General features: G+C 38.8%; 1 protein-coding gene across 1 annotated transcript in view; it reads left to right on the forward strand.

Moving 5' to 3' along the window:
• Positions 1 to 25,601, forward strand: part of LOC118796122 (PEX5-related protein-like) — a 67,842-nt gene that overhangs the window by 25,272 nt on the left and 16,969 nt on the right. Inside the window, exons 2-6 of the mRNA XM_036554952.1 lie at positions 8,834 to 8,938; positions 17,133 to 17,244; positions 19,602 to 19,805; positions 22,043 to 22,166; positions 23,194 to 23,281. Coding sequence (XP_036410845.1) covers positions 8,834 to 8,938; positions 17,133 to 17,244; positions 19,602 to 19,805; positions 22,043 to 22,166; positions 23,194 to 23,281 — 633 coding nt within the window. The remainder of the gene's footprint in view (positions 1 to 8,833; positions 8,939 to 17,132; positions 17,245 to 19,601; positions 19,806 to 22,042; positions 22,167 to 23,193; positions 23,282 to 25,601) is intronic.

A 25,601-nucleotide genomic window follows, 5' to 3' on the forward strand; every position in this document is an offset into this window, starting at 1 on the left:
CCTTTGAAAATCAGCTGGCAGCTGGAAGCAGGCCAGCAGGGAGAAGTGTTGTCCTCTAGATGAGAGGTTAAATGGAGGTTCCCGCTTACTCTGGTCATTAAATATCCCTGTGAAAAGTGCAGGTGTTCCCCTGTGTTCTGACCAAATTTCCTTTTCTGGCGACAATGGGAAAATGGTGGGCATGCATCACCCAGGTGCATGTCGTCGGTGGTGAATAAGGTAACCTCCTAGCTACTAAGTGGTGTGAGATCCTTTGATGAAAGATTCAATATGAATGAAAGTCATAATGATCATTACAAACAGGCCCTTATAAAAGCTGTAGCTCCATGTATACATACATACATACATACCTATTATAAACATTCATGTACACTTTCCATTTTAAACAAAATTTGATGCAGTATCACAGATACAGGTACGACATGTGATTAAACAGGTCCCATTTAAATTCAGAATTCAGAGGATTTGGTGCATATTGTCTGTGGGGAAGGGAAAATAGTTACAAGAGTCCTAGTCGGACAAGGCAGGCTTCAACAATATATATAACACTTGCTCTAGTTTATGGCAATCCTATGTCGTGCTACCAGCAGTATAGCAATAAAATAGGATGGTTGCCGATAAAGTTGGATCCAGAAATAATTGGCAGCTCTGTTTGATGTGAAGTTTAAATTGGGCATATATGAGAAATGTTCTCAATCATTAAAAAAATCAGCTCGTTAGTTTTAGACTTCATTATGTTCTTTATGTCAAGAAATCTAGACATGGCCAGGAAATATGGGTCCATATTCTTTGAAACTATGACAATACTACTATTGATCTATTCCAGCACAACCTCTAATGGCTACCCAAAACCCTGTGGAACAGAATATGAGAACAGATGGACTGATGATCAAAAACACCTTTGTGCAGGGATTATTACGTCTAGATTATCTCATGCATACGAACTCACTCATTTGCCTGCTGCTTTTATCCCACTTGACTTTCCTGTACCAACAAAACAATTATTGGGAGCTTTAATTTGGCGATATGTTCTTTGGTGCAGCATCAGAAAATGAACAGACAGAATATTCTATTATGGAGAGCGAACCGTTGCAGTATCAGCTGTATTGAGTGCAGCTGATTCACCAAGATGACTACCATGTAGCATACAGATGATGTGGCAAATCACTTCAATTTTTAAATGGAAATTATTTATAAAAGCTGCTCTTTACGGGTGAGTGGTATTTTGAGAATGAGCACTTACGATTTTTTATTCTGTGGTATATACAGTACAAACCTTCAGCTGAATGAATCTTCTGATTGGGCTGAACATTTCTGTCATGATTGCTTTGAAATTACCATATGTGCATGAAAACAGCATTGACCAGTCACTGCAGATAGATTAGCCTTTGGGATCAAGGCAGTAGTATTGCGTTTGTGTCTCAAATTCACATTACTGTAATTGTTGTCCAGGTTTTTTAGTCTCCTCAGCTGGATCTTTGATTAAGCAAATGCATCATGACAGAGATAAAATGTCATTTTAAAAAGATGTCTCTTGCCGCTATGAAGATTACTGGTCTTCCCTCATGTAATATTGCAGAGCTTAATATTTGTTTCAAAGATTTATCTCATGAATGCAAAGATTATCAGCCTTCCCACGTCTAACATTTTAGAACTCGGAGGTTTTACTGTGTAGCACAAGACAAGACATGCAAGACATTGATCACTCCTTACACAAGTTGACTGTCTTTCACTTCAACCCTACATGTCAGCTGTTAGAACACTGAGAAGTGCTTGTGAAATTCAGTTTTTAAAAAGTTTTCAGCCTTGTTCAAAGGAGCAGTATGGCAGTTTTCTTTAAGCAAGTCACTTTCAGTTTATCCCAGACTTTATCCAAATGGCCATTCATGTTGATGTCTCTGCATACTGGTGCGCTTTTTTGGTAAAAACATGTCTTTCTCCTTTTTGTGTTGTGTAGGAATTATTTTGCATTTGAGGAAAATAAAAATGAAATGGCATGGTTTTGTGAAATAGAAAAATGATTAATAACAGGAGACTGATTCTGTTCCCAGTCTTCTCAGCAGAATCAGAGTGACAAGCATGTTCAGAAAAGTGGTTATTTTACAGACCTCATTCAGTAATGGGGAAGGAGGGAGGAGGTCTGTTTAGAGAAAACCAGGGGTTATAATCTGTTAATATCACTCAAGCAAATTATTTTCATTTTTCTATTGATCTCCAGGATGAGAAAAAAAATGGGAATTGAAAACTGGAATATTGTAGTGCTGATGTTTCATCGATTGTGAATAACAAGTACCTGCTGTGAATTACTCATCAAGCGCAGTGAGATTGATTTGGATCATTTCAAATACATCAGGTTATTTCAGTGTGGAAAGTTTCCGCTGACCTTCTCTGACTCTTTCGTCCTCTTTTTGGATTAATTTGTTGGCCTCTTTGGTCGCATCCGGCAGCTTAGTCCATTGCTGCATTCTAAACTATGATTGACACCACAGCAATCGCTATGATTGTATAAATCTCTTCTAGCCCCTTTGTGTTTGACTGGTTTCCTTCATCTCGATCTGAATGTCAGCAATTATTTGTGGAGCCGAGAAGTTTTATTCTGACGAGAAGTGACTCTTCGTGGTTTTAGTTTGTTAGGGGTAACCCGTGACTGTTCTGAGACATGGTTGCTTTTTGAATGCCTGTCTTATTCTCAGTGTTTAGCTGTCACTCAGGGTTGGACTTGTATTTTGTATTGGAAAACTACGATAAATCTGATTAATGGAAAGGCCTTGAAAAAGTGGAAGTGTTCTTACTTGTCATGATTCTGTCATTTAGCACTTGAATATTTATTATCACACCTTTTGAGTGAACCATTTCATTGGTATTCCTAAGATGTATAAATACAGTAACTCAGGGCAGCCATGTGAAGTTTCTGATTGATTGCATTAATTAAGGACATTTCCAGTTTTAAAGTGTTCATCAAAATGCTGAGATGTGAAAATAGGGTTGTAGCAGTAAGATGCCACAAGCAGCAGAAACCAGTTTTAGTGGATATAGCTGTAACCATGCTTATAGAGGCATCCATGAGTGGGAAGGCTGTATCACACAATGTATTTATTATTGTTATTCTGTCTATGCTTTAGTTTAAGTGTTTTGCCAAGCAATTATAATACATAAGAGTTTACAAAAGGATGCTAAAAACTTGACTCATATTGTGACCTGACTGCATGTTGTGATAATCCATTGTGACATGATTATCCCTTGTCACGATGGATTTACCCCCGCTTTATCCCTTTTGTCGCAGGAACACTTTGTCACAGAGTGTCCAGGCCTGAAATGCCAAGGACAGATTTCAGCCATGTCACACACTCCGGAGAATCGCTTTCCACCTTTGCACAGGTGTCTCTCGGGCTTCAGGCTCTGCATAATCCGTTTGTGGTTTTTGTGCTTATCACTGGTCTGCTCACTGTTGCTCAGAGGAGGTACATGTGAAATCTGAGTGGAAGAACAGCACAGTGCCTGGACTCTCGCTCCACTGAAAAGACTCTTTGGATAAATCTATAAGGAAACAAAACCTTGGGAGACCTTGTTAGGTTGGATAAATCCCCCTTGTGCTCCTGTTGAGTAAGTGATTGTTAAGATGTTCTCTCTAAGACTTCTTATAGAAAACCTACTGTGTAATACAGGACATATAGCATTCTGGAAAAAAAGCATCCAGTGGATGTTGTCTGGAAAATTGCCTGAAAACTTTTGCTGACATGGAGATTTAAACAGAGTCAGCCCAGTTCTCTATAGATTTACCTGTCACCGAGGTTTGAAGGAAATTATATTAGGTAAACAGTTCTAATTTCTCCACTATTTCAAATGGAAAATCAGCAGTACTGCTGATAAAATTTCAAACAACCTGTTCAGCATCAACAAAAGTTATTACTGAAGCAATATGCTTCGTTCATAACATTCTACAGAAGGCCTATTTTTGCACATTTTTTTCTATACTGAAGTGCAGTGTTTTGTACTGGTATCATCATATACTGGACTGTAAGATACAATACCTGTAATGTTCAGGTTTGCCATTAATGCAAATCCTTTTGGGTCTATAGTTTCATTTGAATAACAGCATGCAGATATATATTTGAAGTAAAAAGGTAAGAACCTAAGATGATTCCGGTCAAAAATAACAAATACTTTGTCTTGTATTTAATAGGTGATGTAGTACCTCATGTCTTAATGTTAAAGGTGCGTGTGCAATTTGTCAGCGTTTCTCTGCTGTACAGCAACCTCAGTTTGGTTTGAGTATCACTCGTAACATCCACCATGACCCCTGAAACGCTTTCAAGACATGTTTCTTTTATTGGAAGTCCCACGGTGATAGAGTCATCACCCTTAAGTAGTTACTACTCTGTGCAGGCAGCCTGAGAAAAGCACTGCGAGGGTTCATCCATGGTGAACCGTGAGGTCAACTCTCCCTGCGTCATAAACAATAACAAGAGAAATCAGCCAAAGGTGTTCGGATGAGGATATCTACTCTCATAACATCTGACCAGCTGTGGCCAATTCACTCTTTTGTTCACCCTAATGGTAGGAAATTGTTTTAAAAAAAGAAAAAAAAACTTTTAATGCTCAATGTTTAGCAAAATGAAACAATTCCATGGGATGTTACAAATGAAAGATTACAAACTGTGCCTGCAGCATGTTCTCCAACATGGAATTTTCAAAACTCCCTGTTGGAATATGGGACCATTTGCATGATGACACAAAGTATTGGCCAAACAGCCCTCAAAACATGTACCAGCTTTAGTCATGGAAGCAAACAAGAAGGCATGGAAGCAAACAAGAAGGAAAACAGGCCCTCCCAAAATGAACAAAATTATGGTATCACCTCAAACTAAACACTGGAAATTAGAGAGTGGAGAGATGGAACTAACACTGAAACTAACACTGCAACCTACAGAGGACATGAAGGACACCTGAAGAGGAAGGAGGGGGCTTCACCCTGAAGTCACATGATGTAATTATAGTCTCTCTGCTGACTGTATGACAATTGAACAGTAAGGCAGCACAGTTTACAGTGGTTTACACTGGCTGACAGTGACCACTGCCCACATATAGTTTAGAGCAGAGCAAAACTACACTTACACAAATTTATTGCAGGCACAACTTCAGTAGGCTAGTAATATTCTACATAAAGGTCAAAGGTTGTTCAAATCACTGTTAGTTACTGTTGATCGACAGGTGAGGCCAATCCCAATTTCAGTAAAATTACTAATCCAATCCCTGTTTCAGGAGGATTACTTTTCCCTTCACTTTTGAAGCCCAGCATTTGCAATTGTCTCACACTGCTCGGCAGTAATGAGAGAAGTCGGAAGCAAAGTTTTCTGGTCTGATGACTAGCGTTTATAGTGCTGTAAATTAGAGCCCTCCATACACCAAAGAAACACTCCTCCAGGCTCACCCTAGTGGGGCTTTAAAATGAAACAATGAATTGGAACAATAACACTAAAACAACAAAACAGGATGATACTCCTTTTTATGGTCATAGCATGGCTTTTTCGTTTCACCATCCTCTTTGCCATCTCTTTTTCTCACTCCCTCCTCCTTCTCACTGTGGACAGAAGAGATTTCATACCCGACGCACCTTGATGTAATCAATTACATTCCTTTTTCCCAGGTGTGCTGGCTCCTCCAGCATGCAAGGGGAAGGGTCCAACTCTTCGTTCCCCTCCTCACAAACAGCTGTGCACACAGTGTCTCTGCGTGCACATTGGCAGGGAGCAGAGACACAGAGCCTAAATAGTAACGGAAGTGATATGTTGTGGAGTTAGTAAACAGGGTACTTAACGCTAGTCAGGTGCGAAGATTGATTAAAAACCAAAATGGCGCCCATGGAGTATTTTGAAATGGCCAATTTGAATAGATTGAGCAGCATTTTGGAGACCAGAATAAGCAGTATGTATTCTAAAACTGAAAAGGTAATGATCTGGCATTTGATCCATACTCCATATAAAATGTTACAGCACATTTGTCAAGATCCTCAAATCAGGTTGTTCCAAACACAGTACTCATAGATGATTAAAACAGTATCTTTGGGTATCCCAAGGTTTATCACAGTTCAATCACTGTTGTTTATTACAAACTTAACATCTTTGAAGAAGGAAAAGAAATTTTTCAGTAATTTCCTAATTATGCTACATGCATTTTCATAATCAGAGGAAGGTGATTCAACATTTGGAGTGCTGTAATTGTCTATCTGCATTTCAGTCCCATCGTAACCCAGAAAGAGCAAGGCTCACCATATTTGTTCAAAAGACGTTTATTATATTTATTTACAGTGTTGATGAACTGACACATGTAGACATCAGTGATAAGCAACAACATTTAATTACTGAAACACATTGTCTGGCAAGGCCAGTTTTACAGAATTTATTAGCAGTGGCTAAAGTGTTAGTCTACATGGATTTTTGCTGCTGTTGTTTCATGCAAAATCTTTTTTTCTGCAAGCTAAAATATAATTTTTGTAAATTAAATCCCTTGAAAAATTGCAAGAGAAACAGTAAAAAATTAATTTAATCCAAGTTGTAGTCATTGAGAAGGAAGACATATCTCTTTTTATTTGCTGTCATCCTCTGAGGCAGCCACTCCTCCTGTGTTCTGTAGATGCCCTGTTCTCCAATCTGTCATTTGAAATGATGGCTTCATCTTAAAATGTGTGAAATCTGTGGAGGCCCTTATTGATGGATTTAAACCCAGCTGTCCTAATCAGGTTCTCACTGATAATCCCTAATCCCTCTTTCTGTGGCTCTTTCTCTGCAACTCAGCATCCTAAATCGGCCATAATGCCAAATGAGACTTAAGATAATAACCCTTAAGCAGTGACTTCCACTGTAAATCCTTTACCTTCACAGCACTTAAAAGGGATCTGCAGTCCTGTATGCTGAGCTATTAAGAGTATGCTTGATTATACCCTACATCTAAAGTCTGACCCACTAGCGACCAGACACTTCCTCGGCAATTAATGCATTTGCTGTTGCCGACTCACTAATTACTGTTTTTGTCACTGGTTCACCTTAACATTTGCATATAGTCATTTGTTAGATGCTCTTATACAGAGGAATTTATAAAAGTACTTTCAACAGGTTTGGCAGTTAGCTGTAGAGGTACTGAAACATTAATGCCATCCTTGAAATGTAGTGCCTTTGTGACAAGCATTGCCACAACAGGATTAAGTTCTGTCAGAGGACATACAACATTAAGATTAGGCCATACAGCCTTAAATACCACTAGGCAAAAGCTTGAGGTGTCACCAGGTTTTTGTCTTTTAGGTCAATTTCACAGCTACTACGTCATATCAAGTTAGGAGGGCGAGGTGTCGCAGAATGGAGAGCCCAGGTGTGTTCTGAATAGGTGGGTTTTTAGCCTGCAACACGTAATGGACAGCAATCCTGCAGTAGGTGGGAGCTCGTTCCACCGCTCGGGGGCAGGATATGGAAGTGTGAAAGAATGAAAGGTGATCATGATGAGTGGCGCTTCCGGGAGGGCACTGCCAGGCGTCCAGAGGTAGCGGAGTGAAGCGGTCAGGCAGGAGAGCAGGGTATGATGAGACGTTGTAAGTATGGGGGTGCAGTTTTTTTGTCGCAGCTTGGTAGGCTGGAACCAGAGCTGTGAATATTACCCCAGTTATGACAGGCCGCCAGTGTAGAGAGATGAGGAGAGGTGTGACATCGGATCAGATGAGCTGAAGCAATTTTTAGCTGCGTTCTGGATCTGCTGGACAGGTCTGATGGCACTTGTTGGGAGACCAGCCCAAAATAGAGTTGCAATAGTTCAGTCTGGAAAGTACCAAGGCTTAAACCAAAAGGTTTGCAGTTAGTTGTATGAAATGGACAAATTGTATGGATGCTGTAGAGCAGGAGTCTGCAGCTTTGTGTCACTGCTGCTGTACTGGGGGAGAAAGACAGATTAGGCTCTACCACCATCCCAGGCTCATGGCACTCTGGGATGATGACACAGTCGTGTTGTTGAGGTAGAGGGGTAAGTCATGGAGACCTTTCTGGGATGTAGAGACGTTTGGTTTTGAAAGGATTTAGTTTGAGATGTGTGCTGATCATCCAGTTACATACATTATTGTCAGTGGGAGGAAATGACAGAAAGAGTTTAGTATCCTCCACATAGAAGTGGTCGGAGAAGCTGTTGGAGGAGATGACAGCCCCCAGAGATTTAATGTAGACTAAATGACTTACAGCTTGCATCTGGATTTATTGTGAATGCAGGTGCTGTGTATTTTGTAGTCAGTTTAGCCCCTTCTGCTATTTTAAAGAACTCCCCAAAGGCTGAATAAACTATTGATGACAGCTTCCTTTGAGTAGGATGCATTCTTTGTTATAGCAGAATGGTTTGTGTCTTAAATTTGTGTAATTGGAATGCTCAAGACCATCAATCAGTTATAACACACGTTAAGTTTGATTATTCTGTTTTGATGGTTCAGCTTTCAATTATTTACTGAAAACGGTTCAGTGAGAGTCAGCGACAAGCTGCCTCTTGTGTAAATATATTTTGCCGCTTACTTTTTGTGTCTTGCGGTAGACACTTTAGAGTAGAATGTGGTGTGAAATATCTGGATTCCTGCAGTCTCGATGTCTCACATTGTCAACACATGCTGTGAAGTTGAACAACTGTGATGCCCACGTCAGATGAAAGCAAAGAAATCGGATCCAAAGACATCCTCTCTGTATACCACTGGTATCTTAGCAATGAGTATAGTAACGTTTAAGGTTTTTAAGGCTGGCCTTGGGGGAAAAACAGTGAATAAATGAACGTATTGTCCTGACATCAGTCATTGTTGATCTCCCTGTTGTAGGGGAAAGACTCTAGGGCCGCAGATAAGGCTGTTGCCATGATGCTGAAGGAGATGCCAAGTAAAGCGTCTTCAGAAGGAAACCCACTCCTCACCGTGACAACCAAGGTGGGCGGAACCATTGCAATTACCCAACAGGAAGTACTTCCTCGTTGGTGTCAATAAAGTCAATTTTTAAAAAGGCTTTAAACATCTCATATCTAACCTTTTCTTTCACCATAAATACAACATCTAATGAAAAGCTATAAAATATTATAGGCTGTTTTTCTTTCCTTGTATTTTCTTTTCCTTTTTCTTTTGTTTTGTGAGCTGCTTTATGGGGTATAAAATAAAGATTCAGTCTAGCCTTGAAACATACAATTTTCGTTTGAGCAACTTTGGTTAGTTTTTTTTTATTTATTTTTTTTTTTGCATTGTTTAGTACGAAAGTCATATTTTTCCTTTGAAGAAGTTAGTAGCTTTAAACATGGCTGACCTCTGAATCACACAAGCGTGTGGTTTCAGCCATCTGGTATCTTTGTGCCATAATTAAATATATTTGATTGCAGTCACCTTATCTCTGCTAAAAAGTAAAATAATAATCATCAATTGCTGTTTGAGACTCCCCCACCTGATTTAAGCTATAATGGCTAACAAAGTTGAATTTTTCATCATCATGTCATTCTACAACAACTTTTAAACTTTTGAAATTTCTTGCCTCACAGTTGGGTTTTCCTTTTTCACTGTGATTGGATAATGACATAGGGAGAGGTGTTTGTGACATTACCTTAGAAGGTCAGACAGAATGGAAGAAAGTCTTTTACACCTCATAAGCAGCTGAACTTGCCTTTTGATGTATGCATTCCTAAAATGCAACTTCTGCTTGCATGGGATTAAATGATGAGTAATTTATTCCTATGCCCCCTTGCGCTATGTAGATGCAAATATGATTTTGTGTATTTCTGTGTTGTCTGCTTCAGCAATAAGTTGCACGACTGTAGTGTGCGTATAGTAGACTCAAGTGTGTTTCCTGCTTGCCAATGTGCTCTTTGCCATACACTGCATTGCGATTGCTTCTCACCAAATGGCTTGTTTGTGTACATGTTGGCTTTAAATCAGGCTGTGTTTGTGATTGCATTGACATTGTCAATGGATTCACTAGAAATTTTGAAAAGCTGCAAATGTGTTTGGTTTCTTTTATTGGATAGTATTTAATTAGGCATTTCCCATGGTTTTAACTCAATCAACCAATTCAAGACCAGGAATCCTTGTTTCAATCTTTAAAAAAGTTTTTTTTAAACCTCTGCTGTCATATTTGACGTTTGACATTGATTTAGTGGCTCTTATGAAGTATGCTTTAACATTTACTGGATGGTTCAATACCCGACTATTTCCTGTAACTTTTGTTCATAGATAGTCCAGTCTATTAGTTGTACCATGTAACCCAACACAATATTCACTTTAACACACCAGGGTTAACATGCAAATTGATCGTATCGAAAACGGTATATCAATAATGTCATCCTTACAGTCAGGTGTAATCCCTTCCTTATACACCAAGTTAAAAAAGTACATTGCCAAAGCAATATAATCCAATCACCCAAAAAGATGCTTTATTATCTTTCATTTGTCTGGAAGTTGTTCCTGATGAATATGTGTGACATATATCTTTTAAAAATGACTGTAATTATGAGTAAGTCTCTGTGAAAACATACTCTGTGACACATGATTTCAGAGAAAACAGCAATAACTGTATTTTTTGGTATTTTTATAATAGCACAGTTTGCATGCTATATCGCACATGTTGGCTTTTTATTTTTTTTTAAATTTGATTTTGTGTTATTTTGTAACACTTTCTACTAGAAAGATGCTATTCAAATAAAGATCATTAATAGTTTGTTATAAATAACACTATGTTAAAATCAAACACTATGCAAAATTATTTTAAAAATATTTAACAATAACTGCATCTGTGAGTGGTATATATATAAAGTTACAGTACTTTCATCATGGCTGAATTTGTACCACATCCAATGATTCTTACCAGCATGTTTTTTAATCATCATTTTCACCAAATGTGAATCAGGCATCCTAGGTCAGTCAGACTATCCAAATTTTTACCATTTTGTAATCCTCAGGTTACTGTAGGGCTGTGCTCCTTTATGTAACTTGTGCTTTGAATTTTATGATTCAGTTACATGCTAAATACGTGTCTATGTACGTTTGAATTACATGGCTTTTATGTTTTTTTATGTATACATGTGTTTCTGCTCTATGGCTTACAGCAATTACACACTTTGTATGAGTCTTTCCAGCTTGTAAAATCTTAAAAGGGCCCTTTTTCTCTTTTCACCATTGAACTGAAACACTGAGGTCTATGTATGCACATACATCTGCATGTATGTTAAATGTGCTGCCAGGTAAACTCTGTTGCATGACGCTAGTTGTCTATTATTATGCCAGCATGGCTCACAAAGGTTGACTTTAACAACATGTAATGGCCTTTAAATCTATAATGCATCAGTCTCCCTGGAGACACACATATACACACAATATATATTTTTCTTATGAGCCAGCCACTTCAGGGTTCCCTTAACAGCATCTACAATCTACAACAAAGCAACTGTGATCTTATTTTCCAAACCCTTTTTCAGACATTGCATGTCACACGTTTAGACAAGATGATTACCCAAATGTGTAATTTTGCCATAGATCAAGACCAATCAGTGTCAGGAACCCCAAGGAGATGAGTACATTATATTATCAGAATTCCTATTCATATTCATTAGTATTCCTGGTCAAAATTGCTTCAGTAAATATCTAGCTGTATGAATGGGTAACATGTAAGATGAATATGTCTCAGCGAATTAACAAAATAAAATGTAACATAATCTAAGGATGGGTCCTTGCAGGCTTTTTCTTATTGAATCCAGTCTCATAAAAGTGCAGTTAGTCCTCCATTGAATTTTAGTCTGACTATGACACGCATATGTTTAACTAACCAAAACGTCTAGATTTAATCAACATGTATCCTTTTTTGGCTCAAAATTAAATGTAGGCATTAAGGTTTCACTTTATGAACAGTTTATAGTAAAAAAAGGCATTTTTGTTAGTAAAAGTCAAGGACAAATGTTGAACAAATTCAGGGATTAATGGTGTGAAATAAGAAAACCCCATGAACACATTGTTGGAGCATGTTTACAACAAACAGCTGGTCAGCACTTTATGTTACTGTTCCCAAAAAAGTCTACAGAGAGAAGGCTAAAATCCTTTCCCAATCTGAGAGCTGTATCGAGCACTTGCATGTCACATGAGCTGGGAGCATGTTGCATACCGGCAGGATGCTTTAATCACTGAACACTGATAAATCCTCTGATCAATGACCAAATGGGCTGGATGGCTTTACATGTTCCCTCTGCACTATGCAACTAAATCATTTAATAACTAGCCCTTCTCAAAGAGACCATATTGGCAGAGGCCTTGGAGCACAGACTTTAGGTTTATGTACAAATGCCTCCCTGAAACAGTCAGTTGACTCATTGAATCTTTACAAGCAGAGTATGTTCTCCAGGCCAGCGCTCCAAAGCAAAGCAAATCAATGTTAGATCGTCTGAAGCTGCAATGTAACTGCAGTGCACTCTGTCCTTAACTTTGAGCAACGAGTTTTTGTAAGTGCTACTTTTCGTTGGTTTTTGTACATTATAAACATGATTGCTGATGTTAAGGAAAAATTTACAAACTAAATAATATACATACAATTTCAACGTGTTATTAAAAGAACTAAGTACATTAGGGTTAAACAGAGAATAGAGTCAACCATTTGATACACTGCTGTGTTTGATTTCTGTCACTGTCTAGAAAGTTGTTGCTGAGTGACAGCACTCTGACATACAGTATTGATTGACTTTATACAGAAACAACTACAGAGACATATCAATGTTTTAAACCAGAATCTAAGGAATGACGCCATTAAAGGAATCTGATTCATTTCCAAAGGCTTAGGAGTTGAGGGTATTTCAGTTTTATCTGATGCTAAAACAGATTGGATCAGTGGAGATTATCCCCCTCCAAATCTTTTATCATATTTAATTTGGTTTGTGGACATCTCAGGATCATTCTCTGGGGAAACCTCTTGAAAAAAGGTTAAATGTTGTGGCAGACATTTTTCATTCAAAGCTATGTCTTATAATCCCGAATCAACATCTTGAGTGAGCACAAACTGGCAAGGTTTATTTAGAGGGAGGAATGTCCTACTGCAGCATCATCTTCATTCTTATCTTTCTCTTGACAAATGCACAAAAAGAAATTGTGCAAAGCCATAATACTTCTTTCAGGACCAAGGCCAAGGTTTTAAGCTCAACCAGCACTATTTTCTTGTCCTGATCCACGCACTACATGCGCTGCTTATGGGAAAACCCAGTTTGGACACCGGTGCAGCAATCAAACTACAGTTATGCTTTTTAATCCTATTCTGAATATTTGGGATAAGGCTGACTACTGTTTCTGAAACATTATGCTGAGAAGTGTGCAGGGAAAATATCTGCAAAATACTGATTTCTGAACCTTTTCCACTAAAGAACAGAGAGGCATCATCTCAGTGTTGAATAGAAAATCAGGTTCAGTTTCTTTCAATGTTTAAACACACAATGTTTGAGACACAGAGTACAAGTTAAATATGTCAGTCAATACAAAGGTTAGAAGCATGAAATGCTAAATGTCTGTCAGCTGTATTTGAGCTTGTTCTTGAGCGTCTGCAGTGAAACGTTTGATATTGCAGGTACGTTAGGTAGAGCTGCCTCTCTGTTTACCCAGGGCAGAATGCTGACCGAACCACCTATCTCCGCGCTGCCCCATCGCTAATCTCCTTCTTCCGTCTGCGCAGAGCTGCCCCCAAGAGAGCTTGAATCCCCCAACCTTGAAAAAAGCAAACTGTTCCTGCAGCGAATAAATAAAACAAGTCTGGTGAGAGGACTGGTCTCTCTCTCGCTCTCTCTCTCTCTCTCTCTCTCTCTCTGTTCTCAGGAACAAGAGCCCCCCTGTGGTCTAACTTTGAGGGCTCTTTTCTAATTAAAATGCCGGTGGCCTTCCCCCTCATAACTTCCATTAATGTCAGTGAACCTTTTACAGCAGTACCAAAAGAGCAGATATCTTTTAATTGAACGAATTGAAAAAAATTGTCCAATTAGCTGACAGGGAATGGAAAGACAGTTGAAAATCCTCACCTCATTACATAAAGGCCATATTTTTTTTACTGCCAATTATAGTGATAAAAAGTTACATTTTTAAATAGAGGTGAATAAATTTAAATGAAAACAAAGCAAGCAATGAATCTCTGTTCAAAGAGTTTAGTTTAGCTAGTATTATAGCTAGCATAGCCATTAATGAACAGACAGCTTGGCTCTGTCAGCGTCATTCAGGAGCATCAATCATCGAGCAGCCTAGCAGAGTTCTGCTGACATTTAACTGGTGACAGGAGGAAAGGATGAAGGCAACTGAGCTGCATCACCATTCAATTTAAGACACAGGTTCAAATACTTAGAGACACTATAACCTGAATGTCTGGTCGCCCACATAATTGCAAGCTTAAAGATCTTCCTTACTAGCAAAAATCATTACCCTAATGGGGAACAGGAAAACTAATTGCAATAGAGTTCATTAATGTTTTGAATGTAAAGTACTGAAAATGAATAAATGGTCCTCTGAGAAGTTAGCATATAGGCTGACTGACATTACTGGTACTCTGAGTTACTCATAGCAGATGGCATTATGACCACAATCAGGTGAAGTACCTTTCTCACAGGTACAACAGAATGGTTCCACCTTTGAAGTTCAACCTACAAACCTGCTTACATGTTCCTTGTTCCTTGTTCCTAATCCATACATTTGCCAAACACAGAGTAACACTCGGATCTGCTGCTAGCTGCTAATGCTAAAGATATATTAGTAAAACCATAAAAACACTTAATGTGCTGTACAGCAGACAATGCCTCTGTAGGTCCTTAGACAGTATATAACGCTGAGGTCACATTTTTACTTCTTCCATTCTTGGATTGTGGAACCCCTCACACCGACTTGTCAGATTTGACTGTCAACGTGAATGACCATGGCAGCATGTCCTCGTCAAGTCAGACAGAGGCGATTAGGGAAGAGGATTAAGTATATTTTTATAGTTATCTGTGTACAAGCTGTCCCTGCTTCCATGACACAGCGCACCCCTGGAAACTCTGCCGCAAATCTCATTCAAATCTCATGACAGTTTATTTGACAGTCAATTACATACCACAGAAATGGTGGTATGTACTACAACAGGGGGATATTTTTCCTTTGTGAAACGCCCAACACCAAAAGTCGACTGCTCCATATTTTGTATTAACTGTTAACGGACTGCTAGTTGACCATTAGCACATATTGTTTGCATATTAGGCAGCTTGAAGTTCCTGGGCAACTTCAGACTACCTCTGTCATGATATTAAACAGCCAGTCCTGCTCCTTCCATAGCTCAATGGGATATCCCCTGCATAGGAAATGTGTGGGCGTGTGTTGCAAGTCTCAGTCACCTTCTTCACTCCTTTTGCTTATATTGCTGCTCAGCTTGTCATCTGCTCTCAGTTCCTTTCAGCCTTTGGTAGTCCCTTTAGGGTGACCGCTTTATCGCACCTCCCAAAGTTCATGATTATGCAGCCTGGGTGACAGAACAGTACTGACAGGTTGGAAATTGGTGGGGGGATCATGGACTGGTCACATGCTTGCAAAGGCAATTATTGGGATGTCCTTGAACTTCTCACAATGACCTGCAAATGTCATTCTGGTCTTAAAACAACAGTCTGCAGAATGTGGTCGCATAACATGGTAAAACATGCAAAAAAGTCATACAAAGCATGTTTAGCAGAATTTTGCAAGTTTTTTAGATTCATATTATATGTTGTAGCAGCTTATCATCAGCATCATGTGTATTATAAAAAAAACAAAAAACATGAGGAAAAGTGGGTAATCAGACATTTTATCAGGGTGTACTATTGTCTTAGAGGGCCACTATCCAGTAGGATTTCTTGTTCTTTCTGAATCTCTTAAGGTCCTCCTTATAAGATGAATATGGTCTATTTTGTTACAGAAAGAGATTTATTCATTTTTAATCAGTTGAAAACATACATAGCAAATAACCTACAGTGCCTTCCAGTCCCTTACAACTCTTTGACATTTCAGTCAAGAGCCATGACAAATCTGAAAAGCTGCCACTGGGGTGAGATTTCTCATTCAGTGATTAAAACCACTTTTGTTCCAGGCTTGAAAATGGCCATTTATTCAGCCTTCGATTTCATGTCTATTACACCAGCAGGTCAAGGAGTAGAATGGGTTAACATTCAGGAAAGTGGTTTTGATTTGGTTTTAGATGTTTTCTAGTGAAGTGTAAATGTTGGATAGCCAAACAGGCCACTGGATTCAAAGAGCATGGCTAGAACATCTGTTGCTCCTAAGACTAGCTTCAGCATGCATTGGCGTGTCAAAGCATCCCTGAGCTGTGCTGTACATTTCATTAGTGAAGTGCAAGGTAGCTCATCTCACGCCTGTGTGTAACGTCATGCCTGCTAATTAATTGTATTCCTCTCTTCATTAAATCTGCCCATGAGCAAAGCTCTGGAGAACAGACAGGAGTATGGTCATGTTTTCTGTGACAGTGTCACCTTAGATGACACAACAATGGTGGTGCAGTGTTGTGATGAGTGACATATTTTGTTTCATTAAAAATGGTCATATAAACAGCAACACAGAGCAGGCTGGATTCTGTTCATGGATAAAAACATTGGCAGAATAAAGCTGCTCACAAGAGGTTGCTGAGAAGTATTGTTTTTACTTGTCTCTGGAGAAAATTTTATGTGGGAAAGAGTGATGGGGTGTGATTTTTTTTTTTTTTTTTTTTTTTTATCTGGGGCCCAATTATACATAGACACACAACAGCCTTCTTTGGCAACTCTCTATATGGCTGAATAAACACTTTGTGAGAGAGCCAGAGAGCAATTTATGAATATTGTGCTTACCAAAACTGGGCCCTCATTGCTGAGCTCCTTCTCTCTCTCTCTTACTTCTCACCAACAGAAGACTGTCAAGAACAAGAAATATTGTTCAATATAGTGTCTGTCTGTCTATCTATCTATCTATCTATGCATTTGGATATGGTTAGATAGATAGATAGATAGATAGACAGATAGATAGATAGATAGATATTAATAAAAACATACTTCTGTCCAACCCTGCAAAAGAGTGAAAGAGAAATATTCCTTTCTAATATTACTGTTAATATGGTCTTGCTTACTTCCATTCCCAGCTGGTGAGCGAGCAACAAGAAAGTCGCCCCCTACTGAGCCCCTCCATCGATGACTTCCTCTCAGAGACCAAGTGCGATGCAGCTGCTCGCCCAGTGACCTCCAACACAGCAGGTAACTCTCCCAAGCCTTCATTTTCTATTTATGTATCCAGCCCTCTGGCTTTCACGCTTTTCTGCATGCTGGTGTCATTGCACATAATATCTACCATGAGCTACGATCAGAGAACCGGTCGGCACCTTGGCGTGACGTGGCCAGCGTAGCTGAAGTGAGACCTGTTTAGAAATTGTTCTAAACAACTTCCCTTGGGTCTGTCAGAGGTAGGTTTGTAACAAAAGTGGTGTGTAAACTACAGCCAACTATTCCAAGTAGTCTAGTAATCTGATGGCCACCATCTGAAAAAGAAAAAAGCGTTTTTTTCTAAGACAGTAAATACATCCTCTCTTGGGACCAGAGCATGGGTTGTCCTTATGCTAGTGGATACTCATTGTTTTTACTTTAAAACCTTGGGGCTCAAACAGAGTGTGCTTGATGCTCTGCTGGTGAATCTCAACAGGATTGATCTGATCCAAAAAGACAGTCATTTAAATGTCTGACCCAAAACAATGCCTCCTTTGGAAAATGATCTTTAGTCTGTTTTGAAATACTGAAACTATAGTGGACTTGTATTTTTAAATGCCAGAATAATAATTAATAAATGCTTTTTGTACATGTATGACATTTCAATTCTTAATTAAAACTTGATTCAATCAGCGCTTAGTAGCAGGATCACTTGTCAAATATTTCTTCCGAAAGAAAATGGCCACTATACACAGTACCCAGTTCACAGTTATTGTTATAAGATTGCACCCAGCTACCAATAAAGGTTTTATGTGTTGAAATGTCAACATTACAATATTGCAACAAAGACTTTTACTAATAAAATGTGTCTGAAAGAAGGAACAGTGAGCGTATCTGAATGATTTAATTATAATCCTTCAATTGTCTAACAAACAGGCTGCAAGCTTTCCATATGGCTTCAGGGACACTCTGACACTGATGGCACTCCGGATAAACCAGTTCTATCTCCCATGTGCTTGCTTGGATTTTTAATTAAGTTTATCGTCTGAAGAGCGCGGAGATATCAAAAAATGCCAAAAATATAATTACCTCAAGATTGCATTACAAGTGCTTTCCTCTTTGTGCGAAGAAATGGTGGTCTATTCATTACTGTATGGTGTCAGTGTCGAACATTCACGAAAGAAAAATGTTCTGATTTGATTTCTGGAAACACATCTTCATTAAGCGGGCTCTTCGATGGGTATGTTTGGAGAGCGGGTTAGTTTAAATCATTTCAAAGGAAACATGATTGCATTTTTTCATATTCAAAATTTTTGTCATCTTTAAATAAATGTTTTTGTATAATAAGTGTCTACACACTTTTGTAGTGCTCTAATGAGATTATATGGGAAAACACTGCTAGCGCTTTTTTCTGTCAACTTCTGATGTCAAAATGATTCTCTTTTTTCAGGCTGATTTGCAGTGTGGGCCCTTGTATTAAATTATGGCTCACTTTCCATTCCGTGCATCATTGCAATTTAAAGAAATCAATTAGCTGAAAGGAAGCAGCATTTGCATCAGCACAGGCACTGGTGATGCTCTCAAATTGATTTCCTTAACATCAGTGCAGTTTAAATGCAAGGTTCTCATTTTGAGACCATTTAGGATATTGAAATATGATAACCTAGCATCATTTTACAGCTTCAGAGGCTATATGTAGTATGATAATTTAGGATCAAGTAGAGGAAAAAAAACCATCAATGGCAATGAAGTGGGGAGATGACTAAAAACAGAAAAAGAAAGATGCTGTCCTTGCCAGTGTAGTAGTCCTGTTGTAAATTGCTTAATTGACTCTCTGCTATAACAATTTACAATATGCCCAGCATGTCTTTTTATATTAAGACTATCAAAGCATAATAGTAGACTGATAACCTGAGGAATGGTGATCAGTGAGGTAGGTATCTTTTACCCTTAACCTAAACACCAGCAGTTCAGAGGGGTACAGAAAATGTGATCATTTCAAAGGAGCAGTAGATTTCTTTTTTTCCTTTATGCTTTCGCCCTTTTTTTTCTTCTGATTTGGAATTTCAAACTATACATTAGACTCATATCCTATGGCAGCCTCTGCACAGATGTTCAGGGTGCAGCGAATGCAATCCTGCAGCACACATGCATGCCACCCTGAGTGACAAGGTGACCCTGGCTGACCTACCCACCCCTAATCCCTGCCACGATAAAGGCAATTTGCTCCACTGCTGTGGTCTCCCAGTCACTGTCAGCAGATGACACGGCTGGTTTTGGAACCAAGCCATTGGGCTCAGCCTGCATTCAGTGCTCTAACCGGCTGAGTCACTTGGGGGCCAGAGTGTCAGGGCATCAGGGCAGACAGCAGGGACACGTTGGAAATGCAAACTGATTTTGTTTCTGTGCAGTTCTGTCCACAGCCCTAGACCTGGTGGACCTCAGCGAGCCCATCGAGAGGAGGAAAAGCAAGGAGAAGAAGAGCCCGCTGTTGTCACGCAGTGATAGCCTGAGGGGCACCCCCAACAGGAGGAAGCCGGATGAGACAGAGCTGATCCAGGTGGACATTGAGCAGACCAGCTGTCGGAACCCAGAGAGAGTGTCACTGGACTCAGGTACCTAGGAGCTACATGTGTAGAAATAACTACAATGGTTTCACCTGTATTATTGTGGAGTCAAGGTTAAATAACTCCTTCTGTCCCCCTAAAAGTTGCAGATTTGCAGGATTCATTCTAAGCTGAAGCACTGCTGTTGTGCCCTTATGCGTTAGACAGGGAAGTTATCCTGAATTGCATCAGTAGGTAGGAAGATGTATAAACTGATGATCTCTAAAAAGGTTAGATACAGAATGTAAGTCACTCTAGATAAGAACATCTGCCAAGCAAATAAATGCTACAGAACACAGCCAGTGTACTTAAGTTACAAGCTGTAGAAATGTTAGTCAGTTGTGTTCAACTTAAAACTGTGAAGGCACAGGATTAGACATATAGCAGATAAGCTATATGAGAATATAATAAGAGAACAAGAGGGGAAAAACAATTCTAGTAAAGATTGAAATGGATATTTTAGGGGGAGATGTTGATACAAAAAATAAAATCACAGTATTGATATTTTTGGTATCAATCCAAAATCGATTGTGTTTAGTCCACGGAAGCCCATGCATGTGGACAGCCATACAGCAGCATCCAGTGTGGTTACTTAGTATGGTTGTCGAGCTCTAACCTGTGACAACATAGCCTCTGTCTTTGATGGAACCACTGGTTCTGTTTCCTAAGGAGAAATTAAGGACATAAGCAAATTGCCCTTCAGTTGAATCTGGGACTGTACATGGCATTCATGGTTAGGAGGATTAGGCTTCCCCAAATAGCCATAGCTCTGTGGTGCTTGCAGATGTATTATTCATCCATGGCTGGGTATTCATTCACATGCTCATTTAACCTGATTTTATCAAAGGACTGCTTGGCATTTAATGCCTTTCATGCACAGGATAGGCAAGTTAGCTAACTCTACACTTGGGTTGTGAAAATTTTTAGCATATATGATTATACAGTATTATATATTTGTACAGGGGGTAGACAATTTGATGGAAACATCAAACAATATATAAATATTTATTAATAAATAAATTGTTTTTCATTTCAAGGTTGCATGATGTTTAGATCTGATACTTAGGGAGGCCATAGGAGGTATGTTTGACTTGCTGTTGCTCACTCTTGAATCTGTCTAGTTGTCTGTATTGGGGTGTTATCATCTTGGAATATGGGAACATCTTAATGAAACAATGTTTGCACCATAGGGTGCATCTGGTTGTTTAAAATGTCTTTCTGTATTTCTTGTTTGCAATTCTACTAGGCAGAGTAATAATCATCCCTAATGACTCCCAAGATGGCTGCCCCTACCACAACTAATCCACCACCATGTTTAACGATTGGGAACAGACAATGTTGGTTGCATGAAGGAATTGTAGGTTCATTTGGGAAGTCTCCAAACAGACACCCATTCAGATACAGGAAAAAAGCGTAAAAGATCATATTACTTTCTTCCCCTGCTTAGAAGTTGAGGTTTTGTACTCATTACACTGGGGTTTTTGTTTACAACTTGTTTCTGAATAGCATAAATATCAGCTTTGTGAAGCTAATGAAATTTAGCAAATATCCTGTTATAAATAAATATTCTGTCATCTATCCTTGTTGGTGAGCTATAACTTATGACTACTGTTCCTCCTTCCTGCTGCAGTTTTCCTTGTTTTGCATGTGCCATCATGATTTTTGACACTGATCCCCTTAGTACATTGAATAATTTTGCCATTTCTGTGGCTGATGTGGTTGTAATTCAGACACTAACTATTTGACTTATTTCATACCCTCTCATGTTCCTTTAAAAAGTCACAGATTGAGGTGTTGATTTTCAAATGTCTTCATAGCAGAAATATATTGATATGTTTTGGTATTGGTATTGGTATCAGCATTAATATGAAACATGCAGACTTCTATTTAACTGCTATTTAGTTTCATCATAATACAATTTTATTTAATATTTCCATTATTTAGTCTATCCCCTGTATATATACACTATATATGATGATAATATAATTTAAAGGCTTAGAAATGGACATTCTTTGCAGTGTACTTCTCTTTTTTTACCCCTTAGCCTTTGCATTTATCCTAATTCTGTACACAGGAACAGGAAACAAATTACTGGCACTGGTTGTTTTTATCCAAACTCTTGCTCTGATTGGTCCCCCCAAGGCCTCATTTGTCATCTGAAGTCGATGCCTTGTCATGTACCCGCAGACACTCCCTGCTCTTGGCAATAAACAAAGTGTTCCCTTTTTCTCCCCAATTGCTTCCAGTTAATATCTCGTCCTCCTTGGAGAAATGGGAAGAGGTGAACCTTCACCCTGAGAGGAACGGCAGCAGGAAGTGGAAGCCGGAAAGAAAGTGCTCCTCCAAGCATTCCTCTAGCGAATTCCTCTGGTGGGCATTTTCCTTCTGCCGGTTCATGTCTCGACAAGAAAAGGGGACAGCAGCCAAAAGACAGTCCTCTTTTGCAAAGTGCCAATTCTGTACAGTGTCAAAGCACAGAGAGAGATGCTAGTACCAAGAGGGTTAAGACCATGACTTCCATTGGACATTTTGCAGTGGATTTAAGTTTCATATTTTTAGCCTGATTGCTGCAAATCACTTCAGCCCCAAGTGGTTTAGGCAGTTCAGTTAAGGGAACTGAATGAGGATCGTCACATTACATGCAAAATTGCTTGATGTGTACCCGAATCTGCAATGTAACTTTTGACACCGGAACAATCAAGCACAAAATTAATGCACTGGTTTTTCAAGACAGGTGCGAATGATGCACGATGTCTAATTCAATTTTGATGTGTCACCTTTGAGTAATATTCACCTTTAAATCCCATTAAAACGGATTTTGTTTGAAATGACAAATGAAAAAGTGAGTGATTTTGTCAGACGCACTTTGGCCTTTCAATAGCCTATCTGTGGCACTGTCACTTCTTGTTGCGAGCACATTTTTCACGTTTTTACGTCACCAGGATAAAAGGGTTGTGTAAGCTGTGACCCAAAGTAACACTGCCTTAAATAATGTTATTGGAAGTTAAGGCCCGACTGCTTTATGCTCCCAACAATTCGGCCCCTGAGACAGAGCGGCAGCTCGGCTCATTACCTTGAATGGTGACTTATGGACCAAATGACATCAGCGCTAATGTTTGCTGGAATTATGCAGTGGGAGATGGATGGAGCTATGCTGATGAAGCCAGTCACGTTTTAGCTCTTTAAAACTCTTTGTAGCATCTTTGAAAAGGTCATTTGAAGGAAATGGGCAGTGGGATTGTACTATATGTATCACACAGCACAAGATACTCAATAATCCACTTTCAAACCAAGTAAAAAAATCCTTGTGTACTCTGAAGACAATGGTTATTGTTTTAAAAAGTAATCGTGTTTCTGCAACTGAAATTTGTTACTGATGCACTTTCTCTCTGTTTAGGTCTACAGAGTACACATCTGACCCAGTCACCAAAAAGTCACTGGAAGTCAATACACATGTAGAGGTGGAAGCAGTTCCGGTGTCTCAGGTAAAATACCTTTGCTAATGTTGATGTATGTTATCCCCACCACTGCTATAGAACCAGCAATAACCAATAATGTAGATACTCTGTTATGTCCAGATATTCAGCTGTGGCTTTCCCCCCTTTCCTCTATCCTCCACCTAGAAGGCTTTAGCTGGTAACATTATGATCTGGTGGTGTCTGCATTCCAGTACTGACTATGGGTGTTCTGTTTTAGACCAGGTGTTCTGTTTTAAATTGTGCATCTTCAAGAATGTTCATAACAAGCCAGCAAATTGGAACATTCATAACTTGAGTGATGACACAGACAGAGCTTGCAATGTGGAGTGCACTGAGCTGACCACCTTGTCATAATAAATGGTTCTATGGTAACATCATGCTCGTCAATAGAACTGTCAGCCCTATAGTGTGGCAGGCTTGCCAGCAGGCATTAGCTAAAGCAGAGAGGATTTAAGAAAAGCCATCAATCTCAATCATCAGTGTTTAATGATGACATATTAAACATATTAATGCATTTCCAGATGTCTTATGTAGTGAAAATGGATGAATTGTCTTTTATTTATATGATTCTGTCAATATCAGTATTATTGTATTGCAACTATTGGCACACTATGTGTAGCATAGTTCATGCAAGTTCAATGCAAACTTAATGCCATTTTATTTTTCACTGTGGCTTACACAACAATCTCAATTGAACTAATTTTCAAAGTCCCCTTTGTAACATAAATTATGAAAAGAACACATTCCAATTTAAAATTCATTGTTGTTTGGGTGTTATCATTATTATTTTTAGGTATTAATATACTCACTCAATCTAGTTCATTAATACACTCACTCACTCCATTCTGTTAATATACTCACCCCATCACTATATGATATACTCACTCCATGGTTACACTGAATTGGGCACTACGCCTTTGACTGTCTCATTGTTGTATGGCATTATATATTAAGTATGTTACAGTAGCCTTATGTTAATGCTTATAATTATTTTAACTAATTATTTTACCCACTGTATGTTAGTGGAGGACACATGGTCTTCTTAGTATCTTTTAATCTTTGAAATTGAAACAGTAGGATTTTATATATTGTTAAAGCCACAGTAGTGTGCAGTATATGTTTCACTGAGCATAAAAGCATTGTGCCTTTTGATTGGTTAGAAACAAAATGTGCCCCTCTCATCCAGTCAGGAGAACTCATGAGGGATCTGAGAGATTCTGATGTGCTGCTGTAGGGTATAAATGTCAAATGCTTTCCTTCAGACCGGAGCACCGGCTCACAGCTCCTCGCTGCTGCTATCTGTCATTCCTAGAGTAATAGCTCATGCATTATTCACCCTACCGCTCAGCCTCTTCCAGTACAGTCTCTTACCCGGCAGACAGAGCCAACATCACCACCTCAGCTCCCAACATAATAACTCATACTACAGCAAAAAAACTGAAGTCTTTCAAGTGATGAATCCAATAAACAAAGGCTATATTTGTCATAATGAGGAGAGCTGTAGTGATGTGGGTGGGTGGGTGGGTTGGGGAGGGGGAATTTCCTTTTGTTTCTTACTGTTTCACAGGTTGCCAACGTTCAGCATCCATATGTACGCACACACACTGCACATATACATCAGCCAGATAAATACTGGTAGAACTCAGATACTGAGCTCTCTTCAGTCATTTTTGTCCCTACCTTTGAAAAACAAATTTAGGCAAATGTTGCATTTTTCTTTACAATGTTTTTTTAGTTAATTTAATTCATACAAATGTGAAACAAGATACATGTAGTGTATGTATGTAGCCACAAATAAGCCACTTGCTTATTTGCAAATCGTGTTCTGTGCCATCATCTCTGATGTCCTGCAAGACACCATGGATGAAAGTGTCTGCCAAATATTGAGAAAATAATTAAAATATCTTAGCCATGGTCACTGCCAGTTCAATCTAATCAGATATCACAGATGTGCTAAATTCCATTGGGGAGGTTATTGGTAATATTATTACTACATATTATGACAATGAAATGATACCATGCAAAATGTCACCTTTACATGACCCAGGTAGTACACAAAACAAAACAATAGTATTACTTTTTTTATTTTTGTGTATTAATAGCTTATTATCTGTTTATTAACTTTATAATCAGACTTAGGAAGGAAGTCCTTCATTCATTTTACATTATCAGACCCAATTAATGATCAATAATGTTTGTAGTTTTTTTAAAAACATTGCAAATACATATTCAGAATAGGTGTAATCTAATGTGCAGAATAGCAAGTGTTCAGTATCTCTACGCCACTGAATCTTCCACTGAATACTGTTGACAGTGCTAGTGTGAT

This window comes from Megalops cyprinoides, chromosome 20 (genome assembly GCF_013368585.1).
Source record: "Megalops cyprinoides isolate fMegCyp1 chromosome 20, fMegCyp1.pri, whole genome shotgun sequence".
Classification (NCBI taxonomy): Eukaryota; Metazoa; Chordata; class Actinopteri; order Elopiformes; family Megalopidae; genus Megalops; species Megalops cyprinoides.